Below are 18,887 nucleotides of genomic sequence, written 5' to 3'. Positions count from 1 at the left end.
TCCCCTTTAAACAAGACACCAATCAAAATAATGGAAGTTTTTCCTAGCCAATCACAATCCATTTGGAGGGCGGGACCTGCGGAACCGGGAGGAGCTGATTTGGGGTGTTGTGAATTCATCTAACCACGAAATCTTGAGTGGGAGTTGTCGGACCGATTTGTTGTGCATTTTGTCCGTCGACTGGCACAGATTACCGACGCCACCCGCAGCCATGCCCGGGATAGAGAAGCTGCCGATAGAGGAGACGCTGGAGGACAGCCCGCAGGTAACGGCTCTGTTTGCGGGGGCTTCAGCTGGCAGGCTAACGTTAGCCACTTAGCTTATACGGCTAGGCTAACTGTCTTTGTAGACTCACTGTTTGCCAACAACCAGCGAATAGATGCCAAGTTCAAGCAGCTTGCTAACCGCTAACGGCCCAGCTAACCGAAGCTGTCAAGCGGCCAGTGTACAGGGGGAAAGCAGCTGTGCATCGGCATCGAAATGTGACGGCTATTCCGATCAGCTGGTGGGAGTTTCCGTCAATACGTGAGATCAAAATGTCAAACGGAGGCATCCCGTCCAGTGATGTTTCGCCCAGAAATGCAGTCTGTGAATGAATAGTTAGCCGGGTACTTCCTTAGCCACTTGGCTAGCTTCCCACATAGTTTCTGCTCCTTTTGTTAATCCTTTGGCCAAGCAGCAGTGTCATCCTGCTGCTTATTGTTAGACGTGAAAGTTACACAGGGCAGAAAGCTGCAGCTGCAGATGAGCTTAATACCCTCCATCAGTGGTGGTGTTTCCTGCAGCAAACCCAGGGCAAAACACCTGCTGTGACATCACTGATTGGGATGTAGCCAAATCAAGTCATTATTATTTAAATAGCCCAAAATCACAATCCCATTGCTTCAGTGGGCTTCATAATCTGTGCAGTGTATGACACCCTCTGTCTTTAGACCCTCGATTTGAGTAAGGAAAAACTTCGCCTAAACCCTTTTAGCAGGGAAATAAATGGAAGAAACCTCAGGAGGAGCCACAGAGGAGGGGTCCCTGTGCCCACTACAGACAGATATACAATAAATGTCACATGTGACAGTATACAGTTTACAATGATAACATGTCTGCTATAAGTAGATTATAAAATATGTAGATAGAGTGTGCATCCAGGAGGATGACCTCGTGAACCATGTAATTGCAAGTCACTAGAGCCGATATTGGTCTGTTATAGATTTAAGGATATTGGCATATATGTTGTCCCATATGATATGATAAGAAACCTTTTTTTACAGAACATAATGCAGAAAAAGATGCTTGGGGTAATTTATAATTATTCAATTTCCAGTCAGTTGCACTGATTATGATTCTTTTATCGGTATCGGCATCAAAGATTCAGTATCGGTTGGACTCTGCAGGTAACATCGTCAAAAAACCATGAGTGGAGTTGTTTGACAATAAGCAGTGTGACATGTAGGGAACTTTGGTCATTGTGGCAGCAGAATGTCATTTACAGCTAGGTGAAATATGTTCATTATGTTCATTATAATCACACAACAAGAATGTGCTATACTGACACTGATCTCTTGATGATGACTCAGTAATTATTACAAGTGCTGGGGCCATCTGTCCTTATATGAGCTGGTAGGATTAGCACATCCATCCAGCCTCAGCGATACACCCATATTCAAATTCTTTCTTAGCTTTCACAGTGACAGAAAGACAATGACAGATGGGCTTGCTGGCTAGCTAAAGGCATAAAGTGCAGTTTACACAGAGGGTTTGGTTTTGGCAGTTAAGCGAGGGTTCATTTGAGGCCATACTTTGCTGAGGTTTTATGAATTGGTCAAATGATTAACGCCGACTACATTTTCACCTGTTTTATTGTGTGTTTTGTATACAGACGCGCTCTCTGCTGGGAGTGTTTGAGGAGGACACTGCAGCTATGTCCAACTACTGCACACAGCTCTATCAGGCCATGCAGAGGATTTACGATGCACAGGTACACACCTACACACTCACACACCCACACACACGGTTCACAGGTGTAGTGCCGTGGGCTTTGCAGGTATGGGCAGAACATACAGGAACGGTAATACGTGGCAGCTGATTGGAAAGTGTGCCTCCAGCTGCTCAGTGCTGTCTGCTGTGTTCTCTTTAAGAATGAGCTGAGTGCTGCGACACATCTGACGTCCAGACTGCTGAAGGAGTACGACAAACAGGTAGGCCAAGTCATAGTAGCCCCTAAACCACATGACACTAGCCAGCAGCCCTACAAGCTTAGCCACAGCTTTATGACATTAGCCATCAACCCAGTATCACTAGCAACTGGTCATATAACATTACCCGCAGTTTCATAACACTAGCTGTTATTCTCGTAACACTAGCCATCAGTCTTATTACACTCTTTCCAATTTTACAACACTATCGATCAGCCTTATCACACTAGCTTCAGTCCATGTAAAAATAGCCACAGGCCATGTTGAGGTAGCCGTCAGCCTTATAAGACTAGCCACTGGCCATTTGATACTAGCCATCAGCGTTATTGCACCAGTTATCATCTGTATAACACTAGCCACAAAACTTCTAAAACTAGCCACTAGCCTTACAGCATCAGCCATTGGCCTTGCCACATTAACTATCAACATTGTACCGCTAGCCTTATCACACCAGCCATGGACATTACACCGTTAGCCATTAGCTTACCAGCCTTTTTAGTCTTATGACTTTAGCCATCAGCATTATAACACTTGCCACCAACCTTTAAACGGAAGCCATGAACATTAAAACACTTATATTTGCTGCTAAAGCAACAACAGCATGTCTTCACAGAAACCAGTCTAATCTTTTCCTCCATGTTGTCAATGTTTTCTGCAGCGTTTTCCTCTAGGGGGCGATGATGAGGTGATGAGCTCCACGCTGCAGCAGTTTGCAAAAGTCATTGACGAGGTGAGAGAGAATACTAACACAGCCGAGTTGTGTCCGCTGCTGTCGGTCAAGTTAGACTCTACCTGACATTATGACATCAGAATTGATTTACTATAAATATCCGTGTGAGGGAGAGTAAGAAACAGTTTCATGTAATCAACTTTTTTGGTCCCGCTGTGGTCAATCAGCTGATTGATCCCTAATTTCCTGTCTGTCTCTCCCTCTCTCTCTCTAGTTGAGTTCCTGTCATGCTGTCTTGTCCACTCAGCTTGCAGATGCCATGATGTTTCCCATCACTCAGTTTAAAGAAAGAGACCTGAAGGGTAGGAAACACACACACACAAACATGCAGTACACTAATGATCTTTCACAAATCTGTTAGCAGGGTCTGTTGTCTGTTTTTGGCAAAACACACTAACACACGCTCTTAACAGTCAGTGTTCCAGTTCATCCCAAAGATGAGGTTAAAGTCAGGGCTCTGTGGAGGCCAGTGTTCCCAAGAGACTCTTCCTGTACACTGGGGGAAAAGTACACTCGTAAACAAGTACATAAACAGAGACGGCAATAATATCCCTCACACTAAAACTTGCAGTTCTTTTTGTCTCCCTCCAGAGATCCTCACTCTGAAAGAAGTCTTCCAAATATCCAGTGATGGTAAGTTAGTACTGCTACAAAAACTGCAATTTATATTCGGTATCAATTTGTCTTTTTTTTTTTTTTTTTTTCAATTATAGCTTAACTGAATATCCATCTCAGCTACAAACACTCATATATTCAGTCCTACAATGGGACTTTAAGCTGTGGTGCACATATTCAAATAATGTCCACCTGATAGTGGCTTGACGGAGGACAGTTGATGTAAATTTTATGATTAGATTACATCATTAACGTTTCTCCTTTTGTGTCACCACAGTTAAAAACCCAAAAGGATTTAGTTTATAGTAATCAGAGTAGAAAAAACTTCCAATCTTCATATTACAAATGTTTGCCATTCTAATTCAGTTCAAAACAATTAATTGATAAACACTGTTCTTGAACCGTTTTGTTTTTTGTGCAGTGTGTGCTAATGTGAGTGAAGATAAGACGAGAATTTGCAGCTGCTAACTCTGACAGAGCCATAATGTGAAGTAACAATCTAAAAGAATCAAGATCTATGTGTTACTACGACTCTTGGCTCCAGATTGCACATTTGACTTTCTCCCACAGTACTCACATTTGTCGAGGATAAGCTATGCTTGTTTTTAATGGTTACTGGTTCAGTACTATTGTTTTTCTTTTATTTGAAACACAGAAATGGAAAAGAAAACAGACGGAATATGTTTTATCACCACAAGTCTTACGTACCTGTTTCTGTATGCAGATCATGACACGGCCATTAACAGATACAGCCGTCTGTCCAAGAGGAGAGACAACGACAAGGTAATGACTTTAGTGACGGAAACACTCCTCATATTAGGTTTTATCATTCTGTACGTCTGGTAAAATGTAACCCCAACCTTCTAGGTAAATCTTTGTTTTACTTTCTTAATTTCTGTAAAGGACTTTGGGTGTGAAATGTGCTCTATAAATAAGTCTGCCTCGTTTTGTGTTGAGTTGAGTTTATAAGCTGCTTTATCCAAGTAAAGTATCCTTTCAATTGTCTGTAGACACATTTAGCATTTTTCAGCTGACATGCTGTGCTCTGACAAAAAGACTCTTTAGGACATGATAACAAGGACTTTAAATTGAATAATTAATAGATGCAAAATCTATTGGTCTTTGCCAAAATTACATTAGAAAACGTGCAGAAATTATTAGAAAAATACAGACTGAACTGTCACTGTCACCATCACTTGCAGGTTTTAACCCATTAACTTCAACCTGGTACCTGCCTCAGAGAGCAAACCATAAATTATATAGTTTGTTAGTGTTCCAGTAAGTGATAGTTGTGTGAGGACGGTTCAACTGTCTGCAGGTTGATTTTCATAGAAATTGAGTTAAAGTAGCAGCTGCCTGAAAGGAAAATTGTCAGCAGAAGTTATGTGCCAGTACGGGTATATCTTCAACCTTGATCAAAAGTATATGATATTATCTCTGTCTGATCTTCTCTCGATGCTAAAATTAGTCCTGTGTGTTGTAGCTGCGGGCGGAGGCTGTGGAGGACGTCTACACCTCTCGTAAGAAACAGCACCAGACTATGATGCACTACTTCTGCTCGCTCAACACACTACAGTACAAGAAGAAGACGGCTCTGCTGGAGCCGCTGCTGGGCTACATGCAGGCCCAGGTACATGCACGCACACACGCACGCACTCTCACACACACACACACACACACACACACACACACACACACACGGATCTGTGAGAAAGTGTGATTGGCCCAGGAAAGGCAAAGAGAAAGTCAAAACTTTTGAGACCGAAGTCAGTCTGTTCACACAATGTGTCTTTGTTCTGTGCAGATCAGTTTCTTTAAGCTGGGTTCAGAAAATCTCACCCAGCAGTGGGAGGACTTCCTGGGAACCATAGGAACCAGTGTCCAGAAGTAAGACCCCTGAAAAGTCTTTCTTCTATTGTTTGTTCCACATTCAAGATCCTAAAAACCTGATGTTATTTACTTCAGCTCAGTTTTATGGATGGAAACATGACGGCAGCAACATGAAATGTCATCAGTGAGTGCCAAATGTGAAGGGAGCGTGTGAATTCAGTGTGTGTGTGTGTGTGTTTATGTTTGGTTGCAGTGTGCGTCGGGAGATGGAGGAGGAGGTTGGGCAGATGCAGCAGACCATTTCAGACATGGAGAGATCATGTGACCCGCTGTATGCACCGTGTGACCCTGACCCCGCCCACTCACCTGTCTGCCGCAACCTGACCAGGAAACAGGGCTACCTGTACATCCGCAAGTAGGACAAACACATATATTTTAATACCTTTACTTAACGTTCACATTCAATCTCTCATGTCTGTCTAATTACACCATCATTGTAATCTTTATTAAAATCATTCTGATGTTAGAACAAGAAATTACCAATCCTGGTGAGAACTGGTGCAGTACTTGGATCAGATTACATTGACGTGCATTGTTATCTGTCACAGTGTCTTTTTTGTAAATAAAAAATATTCTACTTGGGGGTGTTGTATCATAAATTTTTAAATCCAACACAAAGCAGCTTGAAACTTGGAGGGTTAGTATTAAGTTAGTCTTAAACATTTGAACATTTGCTTAATTTTAACTGTTACGTTTTCAAGGTAAGGAATTCATTTAAAAATGCTTCATCCATACAATCACTTATGTAAACCTAACTGTTAATATTGATATCTGATGTCTCCCAGTGTCAAATTTGCAAGATTCAAATAATCATGGCCAAACATACGGTCAAAATGAATATAAACAGCTGCTAAAATAAACAAAGTGGCAGCGTACATTGATTTCTGTGGGTAAGGAACTCTGTAAACTTTATTTGTCACTATTGCATTTATAGGAACAACTTAGATGTAATGATAAATGCATTAAGAGTCTGAAAATTTCTGGTTTAGGTACCTTAAAAGTGCTTGAATATTACTCTAAACTTAAATTTCAAGTTTTTGCTCATCAGTTCTATTATTAATAAAAACAATAACTGACCATGTTAGATGTAGTAAGATGAAACCTGGAAACATGGTGACTTGCCTAAAAAGCACTTTGTGAATATAGTCTATATAATATAGAAAAGGGTTGAAATAAGTTTTACTCACCTTTAAAGTAATTTTTTGTCATGTTTGCGTAATGTACTTGGACTGTTGTTGAGCCAATGTTGATGTCTGGTGTTGAAATTAAGAATAAGGTGGAAATTATAATCTTTACTCTTAGTTTGTTGTTTGCGTTGTCTTCAAGGCATCAAAGTAGCTCTTCTGTGTGTCTCTCAGTAAGACGGGGCTGGTGTCGACGTCCTGGGAGCGTCAGTACTTCTTCACACAGGGCGGTAATCTGATGCAGCAGGGCCGAGGCGAGGTGGCGGGCGGGCTGGTCACAGACCTCGACAACTGTTCCGTCATGGCGGTCGACAGTGACGACCGCCGCTTCTGCTTCCAGGTCACTTCCTTCGATGGCAAGAAGTGAGAATGCTAAAAGAAAATTTACATTTGTTGTTCATGAATGCATTTTATCTCTTGTCTCCATTTTTAAGTATTCGGATTTATGGTAAAAATGGATTAAACCTCCTCTTTTTTCTCGTGTCGTGTTCTGTCAGAGTGGTGACGCTTCAGTCAGAAAGCAGGAAGGACTGCGAGGAGGTAAAATGTTTTTCTGTCATGCTACCATTTCTGTATTTACTGTTGGCTGTTCTGTTGTCTTCTCACGCCGTCCATCTGCTGCTTCCTCCATCAGTGGATCTCCACCATCAACAACATCTCCAAAAGGATCTACCTGAGCGAGAACGCAGAGGTCTGTGTCCTCCCTCCCTCATTAGCCTTTATTTTCCTGGTCACAGGTCTAAAATCTTTTCCTATTGGTTGGTGCTGACAGTTTTGTCATCCTATTGGCAGGAGCTGGCAGCCAGAGTCAACCAATCAGCTCTTGAAGCCGTGACACCGTCTCCATCCTTCCAGCAGAGACACGAGAGCATGAGACCCAGCAGGTTTGTATCGGATGTCTGTGGTAAAACTGGACCAGTAAGACCTACACCAGTAAAACCATCATCTCTCTCTCTCTCTCTCTTTATTCCAGTAAAGGGCGTGTGGGCCGAGCGAGCAGTATTAGCTCTGTGGGCTCAGAACCATCACCTGCCCTTTCTGTGCTCTCATTGGATGCTCTGGTTGCCCCGGAAACACCCATCCAGTTTGACATAATTTCCCCCGTCAGCGAGGAGAACTCGGCGCAGAGTAAGACGGCAGCACAGTCCGGCAGGTAGGGGTGTGTGTGTGTGTGTGTGCGTGTGTGTGTGTACGATAGATGTCAGTTTCCTCTTTCCTTTTTTCTAAACTGTGATTTTAAAGGGTCAGTTCACCTAAATTATGAAAAAATATCTGTTTCTGTTTTACATCTAGTGGTATCCACCGGTCCAAGCAGTTAGATTTGTTTGGGGATTTTTATGGTCCAGGTTTTGAGATGTCTGTTTCCACCCAATACAATGGAGGTGAATGACATTTTAGTTTGACAGCTTTTGAAAAATTATCATTTAAATAATTTAGCAGCAACATCCCTTTCCAGAAACAGAGTCATCCCTTTTCAAGAAACAGAGAGTGTCCAAAATCTCTCCCGATTTACGTTTATAGACGACTACATTCACTCTGCCCTTTTTATTTGACTGTCCAAACAAGCTAATGTATGCATATACAGTATGGCATTTAATTTTTGCTGACAATTCCTTGCATTGATGGCGCAAAATTATGATGGTTGATAGAAAATATCTATCAAGTCATAGGGAGTAGAAGATTTTGATTCTGAAACTGAGAGTCCCTGTTACTCTGATTAATACACAGAACACACAGTAGACAGTTTTAATTTTAACTGGGAATTCCCTCTGACAGTTGACTGAAACTAATTAAGGCTGATTCTCACCTAACTCAGTTGTGTAGTCTAGTCAAGTTTGTATGTGATTGAGAAAGCTTGTGTCCTGTCTATTAATGTAGCAGCTGGTTTTTAGTGTTCATTGTTTGTGTGTCCACAGAAGAAGTAATCCCTTTGGAGAGTCAGGAGACGGCGCATCAGAAGACACCGAAGGTACAGTTGAAAACATCATTCATGGTCAAGTCTGCGAGTGTATTTAGCCTTTAGGATAATGACTAACATGAATCCTAGGCTTTCTATGGTGATGCTCACTAAACCTTGAAAATGTTACTGTGTATTGGATGAACCTGTACAACTGAAATTAAATAACCTTGACCCATGTAGTTTAATTGCAATTAAATATTATTAAAAACAATGCTGTTGCTGCTCTTCTGGGTTTTTTTCTGTTGTCCAGACTCGATCCTCCACCAGCTCTTCATCGTTCGCTTCCTCGGCTCCATGGAGGTGAGAACTGCTGAGTCAGCAGACGTCATCTCTGAGACCATGAGGCAGATCCTGGCAGCCAGAGCCATCCACAACATCTTCAGGATGACCGAGTCACACCTGCTCGTCACCTGTGACTGCCTCAAGTATGTGAATTTTTGGCAACATACAAAAGAACAGGACCATTGTTGTTTAGTAGGTCTTACAAGATATCATTGCCAAAGATTAAAACATAAGAACTGAAACGGTAAGAATGATAAGAAATGGATACAATTCACATTACTTTCCCATCATGTAGCACAGAATTCACCATAACGCTATCATGGAGAGGATATAAATAACAAATATTTCTTGATTTGTAATATTTTGTAACTCTTTGATATCAATATTTGTATTTTTTCTTTAGGCTCATCGATCCTCAGACACAAGTCACCCGACTCAGGGTAAGATAATCTGTGCTCCTCTGCTTACTTTTAGTCTCAGACATGTTTCTAGTGATTTATCGTCTCCTCCTGCTCTCCTCCTCTCTCCTCCTGCAGTTCTCCCTCTCCACTGTCCTTCAGTGTTCGTCTCATCAGGACAACAAGAGGCTGTTTGGTTTCGTTCTGCAGCCAGCAGGCGGGCGGGGTGACAGCCGAGCCGTCTGCTACATCTTCGAGTCCAACAACGATGGCGAGAAGGTTCGCCTGTGTTTTTATCTGTTCGTCTCACTGCCTCACTCTGTGTGCAGTCTGCGTGACACGTTTGTCTTCTTCATGTGTTTCAGATCTGTGACAGTGTCGGTCTGGCCAAGCAGATAGCCTTCCACTCTGAGATGGTGAGACTGATTTGAAACGTCATCATACTGAAGCTAATGCTAACACCAACAGATGATGGTGCCTTTAGGTGTTGTTGAGGAGGTTGATTATTTGTGTTGTTTTTGTTGTGTAGGACCGTAAGGCCGACGAGAAGAAGAAGGAGCAGGACAAGGCCAAAGAGAAACAGCAGGAAGAACTCAGCAAACAGAGACAGATAGAGAAGGTGACCTTTAACCTTTAACCCCACACTTAAAAAGTTTCCACGTACACTTAAACTGAAGACTTGACTGGACTAGACAACTTTTTTTGCTCTGACTTATCATTATGAAGTAAATATTGATTGCAAAATGTAATGGAGATAGAATAATGTCACCATCACCGTTAAAATTGGTTGTCTACTTCCATTCGAATACATTTGTGCTTTTTACTCCGAGAGTTTTCTTCCACTCCCCCCTCCACCCCGACAGTAACCCTTGCTAAACTGAACTGTTAGCATTTGGAACTAAAACTTAACTGTTTTGCGGGAGCCTTCTTTTTTATTTCTGGTTTCCAAAGTGGTGTTGATCTTTTCATCATGAAAAGTGAAACAAATGCAGTGTCCTGTGTTGTTGGTAGTTGCTAGGCTTTGTGGAAAATGGAAAGCAATCTGGTTGTCTTTGTGATAGCAACGCCAATAATGAATCACTTTAAATACCAAATACATTAGGTGACCTTCAGCCCCTGGTTCAGTCTGTTTATGCTGTATTCTCAGTTATGGGGTCTGTCGTAGAAGCAGATTAATGGATTCATTGTTTGGTCAATAAAATGTAAATTCTACATTTTCATCAGAATTCTTTTTTAAGAAGCACCAAAACCAAACGGCAATGTCTTAAAATTACTTGTTTTGTTCAGAATCACAAAAAAATTAAAATTTACTACCACACGGCGAAAAAAAAATCATCAATTCCCACAACTGAAAAGCTTGAAGCTTACAAGAGACTTTCAGAGGCCCATTAATGGAAGCAGGTTGAAAGCTCCATGATAAATGTGGAGCTGCAGGATGATGTTGGATCATTACAAGTCAGTGTCTTAGAAAAGAATAAAAACTCGGACATGAAGTTCTTCACAAACATGCAGATTGAAACATAATGTTACCATTTAAAAACATTTTAGAACCGACTGATTTGATATTTAACTTGTCTTTTTCTTCGTTTTGCCTGCAGGATCTAGAGGAGCAGAGCCGATTGATCGCCGCCTCGAGTCGCCCCGCTAACCCGCCTGGCTCTGACGGACAATTCCTTGTGCTTAGCAACAGCCAATCAGAGGACAGCGACGCTGGGGAGGAGGGGAAGAAGAGGGGCGAGTCTGAAGCCTAGCGAAGGTAACGGAGGATGCATGTGTTACCACCCAGGCAAGACCCAGCTGGTACTGTCAAAGCAACAGCTCAGGGATCAGAGGAGGGGAACACCACCCGCCTGTCCGCCCGGGCTGCCAGGGACTGAAAAACATGTGCTCCCTCCCTGCTGGACTCTGTTTGAAGCTTGTGGTGGAGCGCGTCACTCTGAAAACGGAGGATGAACTAAACGCACCCTCACTATAAGAGGAGGAGGGGAGAAGGCGTGGAAACGTCTCGTCACGTGTTTTATTCTGTGTGTTAAAACGCTGCTTTTTATACCGGCTCCACAAATATAGATTAACCTGTAAGTTTCTGTTTTTTTATGTTTATTTTATAAAAAGAGATGACGGCAATGACATAAGTGGAATAATGAACCAGGATCAGAAGGAGACGTGGGAGAAAACACAGGAAGTCAGATCTGGACGGTGTCAGCTCTCGCTCAAGGGCTCCTCAGCAGGAGGTGGAGGTTTGAGGAGGAGATCCAGCAGAGCGACGGGACACCTCGGTGCTGTTGGTAAAAAGTGTGAGATACGATGCTGTTAGTGAAAAGAGAAGATGAATGAGAGGGAGAGAGCATGGAGTCTTATTTTGAAAAGTCCTACCTGTTGTGATGTGTTCATCAGCTGAGCAGTTTTTCAAAGCATCCTGCAGAGTTATACATTTTATTTTTTATTTTTTCCTTCCTTCCAGGCAGCCGCTGGTTTTCAGTCATTTGATGCAGGATGAAAATCCACCTGCAAAGTCTTGAACCTTGCTGCATCATCATTACAGTAAGAGCTCCAATGATCAGTCAGTTAATCAGATTAGTTGATCGACAAAAAATAGTATACTTGATTAATGATTTTAGACATTTTTCAGGCAATAATGTTAAATATGTAAAGGCTCCAGCTCAAACAGAAGAAGAATTTGAAGTCAGCAGTTTGGACTGTTTTCTGATGTGGTATAGACAAATTGATGCATCAGAAAAAAAAACATTGTGACGTGATTGTAATGATTATTTACATTAACAATTAATCGGTAGATGATTTTCTTCGTTAATCAATTAGGTCTTTGGTCCAGAAAATGGTGACAATGTTGATCAAGATGACGTCCTCAAGTGTCGTGTTTTGTCCACAACCCAAAGATATCCGGTTTACTGTCATAGAGGAGAAAATAATTCAGGAAATATTCACATTTAAGAAGCTGGAGTCAGAATTTTGCCTTTAAAAAAGAAAAGAAGAAAAAGATTCAAAATAATTGATCAATTAACAACATAGTTGGCAATTAATTTGTAGGTGCGGCCCGACATCACAGTGTATGTTGTGATCTACTTTGACTGTCTCTGTGAGCTGATTTTCATAGCTTACTAAGATGAACTGAAAACAGCGGCTGCATAAAAAAAACATATTCAGAATTCTACAACATCATCCGGTCTGCAAGGATTTGATCATTTGCAGGTCAAAAGATATTCTAGACCTCTGAGGTTAAAATTGGGCTGAATTTGGTTGAAAGCTGCCAATACATTCTTCAAACTACATGACAAAATATTCTGTTTGTGATTGTTTTCATGAAGTATAATTGTAGTTTCAACATTTCACAGCGAAGTGTTATCATCAAAATGCCGCTGAAACAGAAAGAAATTGCTCAACTTTTCAGCCCAATTTTTCCCAGATATCAGACGTTTTGACCTGGAAATCTTGTTATACCTTCAGAACACAGATACCGTTGCAGTACGTGCTGCGATTTTATGCAACACTAGTGTTGAAAATAAAATGATTTGCTATCTTTTGTTAAATCTAGACCACTGAAATTTAATTTTCTTTTTGTCATAGAAGTTATGAATAAATGACCTGATGCACTGGGAACTCTGGGGGTCAAAGGTCAACTCTACTTTGGCCACTGTGAAAATATTGTGGCCCGACCTCTTTCTGAGCTATAAGTAAAGATCTATAACCTTCAACAACCTCCAGTGACAATATTAACTTTAAATATTTTTAAAAAAACGTAACATATCACAAATCACGCTTTGTCTAGCATCCCATCTCTTCTCATGCCGTTTGTATGCAGTGTTCTTTAGCATGTTCTCAGGACAGGAGCCAACATGGCCGCCACAGGAGATCCTGAAGGTGTGAAACTACAGAAAAAAAATCTTGAACCCTTTTCATTTGAAGATTTTTATTCCAAAGTGAGACGTCCGTAACTTCTGCCTCTTACAAAATGAATAGTTGCATGAAAGTAGTGCTCATTAATAAGAATCATATACCGTTCAGATTTAAGGCCTCAAAAAAGACCCAAAGATGCTTCGCCTTCCTTTATAGGTCCGTTTAGATTGTGAAACACTGATTTTACATTTGAAAACTCAGAGATCTGTCAACACAAGCACAAATCTGATCAAATGTCCTTACTTTTGCTGTATCTGCTACAAGACAGTTCTCTATTTTGAACAGTGTCTTCTCTGTTTATCCGATCTAGTACAGGTGATTCATTCAGAAAACTTAACAGAAATTCAATTTAACATCTTGATGTAATTAAGAACCGTGTCTCAGAAAACGGACAAACAGTTTGACATCTTCTCTGCCAAATAATCTGCTGAGTCGGTGTGTTTCTCCTGGCATCAAAATATTGTTCTGTGCATTCACAAATATTAATCTGGGTCATTGTTTGAGGCCTTTTATGTTTTTCACTAGTTTAATCAATTAATCTGCCTTTATCCAGAGTGATTCACAGTGATTATCTGTAGATCTGAATAAGCTTCAGTTTAACATCATTACATGTGGGGATGTTAAAGGTCAGAGGTCACGGCTGTGGGGAAGATGTTTCTAAAAGCCTAAATCAACAGTTACTGATGATGACTTTATTTTTCTGTATTGTGGGAGGAGGTTTTCTTGCTGTAACCAGGTGAAGGACTCGCTGCACTTTACTGACGCAGGAAAACACAACAAGATTGATCATGTTGAAGTGTAAATATGTTTTAGTGATAATTGTTTCAGTGTCATGAATAATAAAAAAAGGCTTTTCAGTGATAAATAAAGCACTAACTCCACCCGCCCGAGTCAGGCTGCTAATTTTTCAGATCAAACGAACCTCTACAAGATCTTCAGGAAACGTTTACTGGTGTAAATTTAGAACAGAACCAAGTGTGTTTTTTATATTTTAAACCACTTTATTATCAATTAAATACGAACAAAATGCATCCAATATACAAAAATATACATTTCCATAAAGACAATGAAAATGTAGAACAGACCATGATGTGACGGAGACACCTTAACTGATTGTCCAAATGCTAACACGAAAAATTACTTCTTTGAATACAAACGTACCCAACAAAACCTGCAAGACTTTAACCAAAAACATATAGCTGACTTGTAAATGTGCAAAATCACTATGAGAGATGATAGATTAACTGAATATCAGCAAAAAGAGGAAGAAAATCAGTGCAGTAACTTTGTTTCCCATAAAAATAATCCACATGCTTGTCTTCAACAGTGGTTCCCAACATGGGGATCACTGGCTACTTGTTAAACAAAATAATGTACACGTTTGATTAGGGTCACTCCTTCTCAGCATCAGCTTCGATTTTAGAATTGAACCATTTGATTTCAGCGCCGCAGTGTCATTTTATGAATAAATCAAGAAATTATTGCGAGAAAAATTCAAAATACATTAATGCCTGTCTTGTGAAACAATGTAAAGTATATGGCACTTGTAGGAATGCTTTACAGGCACAGATGTTTGCCACTTTTTATGCCATTTACAAAAGTAGAACAGCAGTTTGAAGTATTCAAAATTTGTTTCGAATAAAATATGGCACGATGTGTAAATTGCGTTTTCCAGAAGGTAGCTGGGCTCGCTGGGCAGATCCTCCATGTTTTTTCCTGGGTTCTCTGGCTCGTTTTAGGACTGTCTGAAGATTCAGCAGGAACCAAAATAAAGCAGAACAGCGGAGCGTCACATCAGCGTTGACTGTTTTTCATGATCCGGTCGGAGAGCCAATCCAGACCCTCGACCAGACCCGTACCACTGACGGCACAGGACGCCTGGACAAACCACTGCACAGACACACAGAGGGACAAACACATTAGCTCAGCTGCAGTGTTGCATTAAATTTAAACCTGGAATGTCTGGAAAAAACACTTAACATTATGAACTTATGAACATTCCTGGCAAAAACTGTACAGCTTTTTCATTTTAAAAATAGTGCCTGGTCAATCTTAGCTAATTGTATTGTGTGATTGCTAGCAAAACTTGTGTGTGTGCCATGGACACCTACTGGCTGTGAGACTCCTGATAGGCCCAGGGCCTCTGTGATGTCACTGACGGTCATGGCTCTGGGTAAATCTTGTTTGTTTGCAAATACCAGTAAGGCCACGCCCCTCAGCTCTTCCTCCCCCAGCTGCAACACACAAACACAAACAGGGTGAGTGAAACAGGAAAGTTAGTGGAAGGTAAAAAGGAGTTAAACACTCAGATATCAACCAATCAGTGATGTCCTCCTCGGATGTAACTCAGTTTTAATTTGTAGATCTTTGCTGAACAAATTATGGTGTGTGTGTGTGCGCACATTTACCATCCTGTGCAGCTCATCAGCAGCTTCTTTAATCCTCTCGGGGTCGTTGCTGTCGACCACAAATATCAGACCCTGAAGAGAGAGACAGAAAGACGGAAAGACATCACTGCAAATGTCCACAATTCGACTCTTTCTGTCAAAACAGTTGTAGTAGTAGTGGTTGTACTTGTATTAGTAGTAGTATTACCTGTGTGTTAGTGTAGTAATGTCTCCACAGAGGTCGGATGATAGTCTGACCGCCAACATCCCAAACTGTAAAACTGATGTTCTTGTATTCCACAGTCTCCACATTAAATCCTGCACACACACACACACACACAGTTTAATTTATGATTTCATATTATTCTATATTTACATTAAATGTGTGCAATGATATATCAAAATAACTGACCAATAGTTGGGATGGTGGTGACGACCTCGGCCAGCTTCAGTCTGTACAGCAGAGTGGTTTTACCTGCTGCATCCAGACCGACTGCAGCAACACACACACACACACAGATACAGCACAGTTACTATTACTGTTTACAGTGTAACTAATAGGGCTGCAACTAAAGACTGTTTTCATATAGTATTAAAATACCTTGTTTTGTCAGACATACACTCCAAAAGTCAAGGATATTCAGTATACAAAGGTTAGTTAAGTACACTGCAATATAAAAATACTGCATTACAAGTAAAAGTCAGGCATTGAAAATGTCCCTTCAGTTAGACGAGAATGCAGGTGTTATTTCACAACGTTTCATTGTTGTAGTTGTTCGAGGTAGGACTTATAATATACTGTTGGGCAGTTCCAACTATAACAGTGCATCATATTAAATAAGCTCATCGTATATTTTGTTCAAATGTAGATTGAAGTAGAAGAATAGGAAGAAGAAGAAGAAGAAGAAGAAGAAGAAGAAGAAGAAGAAGAAGAAGAAGAAGAAGAAGCGTTCTCATATTGAAGTTATAATTAAGTCAAAAGAAAGTAGAAAATGAAAACTGACCCATTAAAATCCTGACCGGTGTCTTGGAGGCGAACCTGGAGAAGATCTGTGAGATGATGACGCCCATTGTTCAGGTGCTGAAGTTTCAAACAGCTCGTTGTTTGTCTCCGTCTGTGTTTGTGTCGGTGTGTGAGTGTGTGTGCTTTTATAGCGCAGCAGCGGTGTTGTGTGTGTGTTCTCCATGGTGTCATCCCGGCTGCTGTCAGCTCGGTACACGGTGGCAGAGGAGGCACAGGAGGAAGAGACGAGACCACACCGGAAATCACACTTCCGCTTACACAAACTTCAGAATAAAGGCACCGTTTTTGATTAGTTTTTATTAAATTGAAGTGTGCTTTATTGACATGAATGCAAATTAAAGATAAACGTACACTCGTATCACATGACTTTCAATGGTGTATGAAAAATCCTAAATTCATTACTACTGAAGAGCAAACAAGATGGACAAATTCAAGCGTGTGGAGGTCAGGGGTCAGATGTGCTGACATGGCCAATTAAAACAGACAATACTCCAAGTTATTCTTGTCTTGTCTTTTTTTTTAATACCACTTTTAGTACACCACCACCCTACCAGATGGCTGATTACCTGTAACATCTGATCGATGTTTATTTATTGACTGCATCATAATGACATCATGCCCTTTTTCAGGTTAAAATCAGAAACATACTGTGATGCAATGAAAAGATCCAATCCGAAGTATTGTGTGTGCATAACTAAAGTCTGATACGTGTTTTCTTCTGTACAATAGAGCTCAATTGTTATTTTAAAAACACATCAGGGAATCACACTGTTGACATGACACATACCTTAATTACCATGAACACACAAACTGCAATTTATTTTGACTTCCCACATACACCAATGAGGTTTGAATCGAGAGCCAGATAGGGGTAGGGAAGTCATAAAGTGAGACTAACACATTAGGTCTTTTCATGGGATTTGTTTACAATAAGAAAAATATAGAATAACACCAGTCAGATTCCATAAGAAGTTTTCAGTATAAGCTTTATAATTAATTAATAATATAGTGTGTGTAGTGACAGAGCCGGTTTTTCTTCAAGAAAATTCTGAATTAAGTTTTGTTCTCATAATGATTTGAACTGCTGATGTTTGAGTTTTATTTTGATAGTAAACATGTAGTCTCTGTGTCTTCCTGCAGACTGCTGATATCAGGAAGTGTTGCTCTGTCTCTTCATCTTGTTGCTGTTGGCAGAACTGACACAGTGTGGGGTTGTTATGTATTATGCAAGGTTGGACTCAAAGGCTGTTATTGTCTTTACTCAGGCTGTATTGAGTTTTGTCTTTCTAGGATTCTGATATATATATTCATACCTAAACTCTCAGGGCATGTGCAATCTTTTACATTTGTTTATTTTAGTCAATGTGACATATTATTGATGTTTCCATACGTGTCTTGTATACCACTGTACTGTCATGTAGGTAGCTGTATGCACCAGTATTGCCCAAGCAACATTTCCCTAATAAAGTATATCTTATTTAATCTTGTCTAATCTACTTAACATTAAAAGTTGTATATGTCACTGAATAGTGTATATGGGACAATTAAATACAGATATGAAGTGTTAATTAATGTATTTATCATCGATAACTCCAACTTTGAATCCATAACTGACATATAAACAGGAGATGAACGATTGACAACATGTATAAAATGTTTTCATATTTTATTTGAATATTAAATATGATGTGTATTTAGTAATTATATTATTATGATGCATTTATTATATGAATCACTTAACTATTTATCTTTTATAAAAACACCTTCATTCTCATGAAAACTAAGCAAACTCCATCTGCTACCAAAGGAATTAAGATGCAGTTGAGAGATCCAGGAGAAATCTAGTAAGTGGACCTTGAGTTAAGTTCATTATTTCCAAAGTCACAAATTAACTTCAGAGCTCAATTTGTCTTCATGAGATCTGAACACACACATAAACTGTTTTAAACACACCTGTGAATGATTTGTACATCTGTATAAACATAATAAATGTTTTATAACACATTGAAGGTCTTTTCTCCTGTGTTTTTGTTCATATATTATTTAATAATATTACAGCTCTCATGTCTTGTTATCAATAATTCTCTACCTGTTTATAGATGTAATAGATAAAATAGATGCTTCATCAAGAGAACCACATTGTTGACAAATACATTAGTAAACACAGATATGACCCCAGTCGAGGTGAAACCTAGACATAACATGACAAAAATGGCAGTTTATTATAAACTATACTATACTACTATTTATATCAAACCCTAAACTTCTCTGACAAATTAAGATTTTAATCACGTTTCTAACCTAAACTCCTAAAGT

General features: G+C 40.1%; 2 protein-coding genes across 2 annotated transcripts; one reads left to right on the top strand and one right to left on the bottom strand.

Moving 5' to 3' along the window:
* On the top strand, positions 1 to 14,041 carry appl1 (adaptor protein, phosphotyrosine interaction, PH domain and leucine zipper containing 1). The gene is made up of 22 exons (XM_084367681.1): positions 1 to 265; positions 1,874 to 1,972; positions 2,133 to 2,192; positions 2,848 to 2,919; positions 3,134 to 3,221; positions 3,511 to 3,552; positions 4,259 to 4,317; positions 5,018 to 5,164; positions 5,339 to 5,421; positions 5,618 to 5,779; positions 6,783 to 6,971; positions 7,106 to 7,148; positions 7,243 to 7,299; positions 7,401 to 7,492; positions 7,582 to 7,761; positions 8,525 to 8,577; positions 8,819 to 8,993; positions 9,254 to 9,290; positions 9,387 to 9,527; positions 9,614 to 9,664; positions 9,778 to 9,867; positions 10,847 to 14,041. The coding sequence occupies exons 1-22, from the start codon at positions 212 to 214 to the stop codon at positions 10,997 to 10,999; spliced, it is 2,127 nt and encodes a 708-aa protein (XP_084223807.1). The 5' UTR covers positions 1 to 211; the 3' UTR covers positions 11,000 to 14,041.
* A 106-nt stretch (positions 14,042 to 14,147) lies between these two features.
* On the bottom strand, positions 14,148 to 16,771 carry LOC311265723 (uncharacterized protein). The gene is made up of 6 exons (XM_084367683.1): positions 16,552 to 16,771; positions 15,960 to 16,040; positions 15,756 to 15,865; positions 15,569 to 15,640; positions 15,272 to 15,394; positions 14,148 to 15,050 (listed from the first exon to the last, which is right to left on the bottom strand). Exons 1-6 carry the CDS (start codon positions 16,616 to 16,618, stop codon positions 14,955 to 14,957), a joined length of 549 nt encoding a protein of 182 aa, XP_084223809.1. The 5' UTR covers positions 16,619 to 16,771; the 3' UTR covers positions 14,148 to 14,954.
* Positions 16,772 to 18,887: the final 2,116 nt, after the last annotated feature.

Source organism: Pagrus pagrus (assembly GCF_965226575.1).
Source record: "Pagrus pagrus genome assembly, chromosome: 11".
In the NCBI taxonomy this organism is placed as follows: Eukaryota; Metazoa; Chordata; class Actinopteri; order Spariformes; family Sparidae; genus Pagrus; species Pagrus pagrus.
This window is presented reverse-complemented; position numbering and strand designations above follow the sequence as displayed.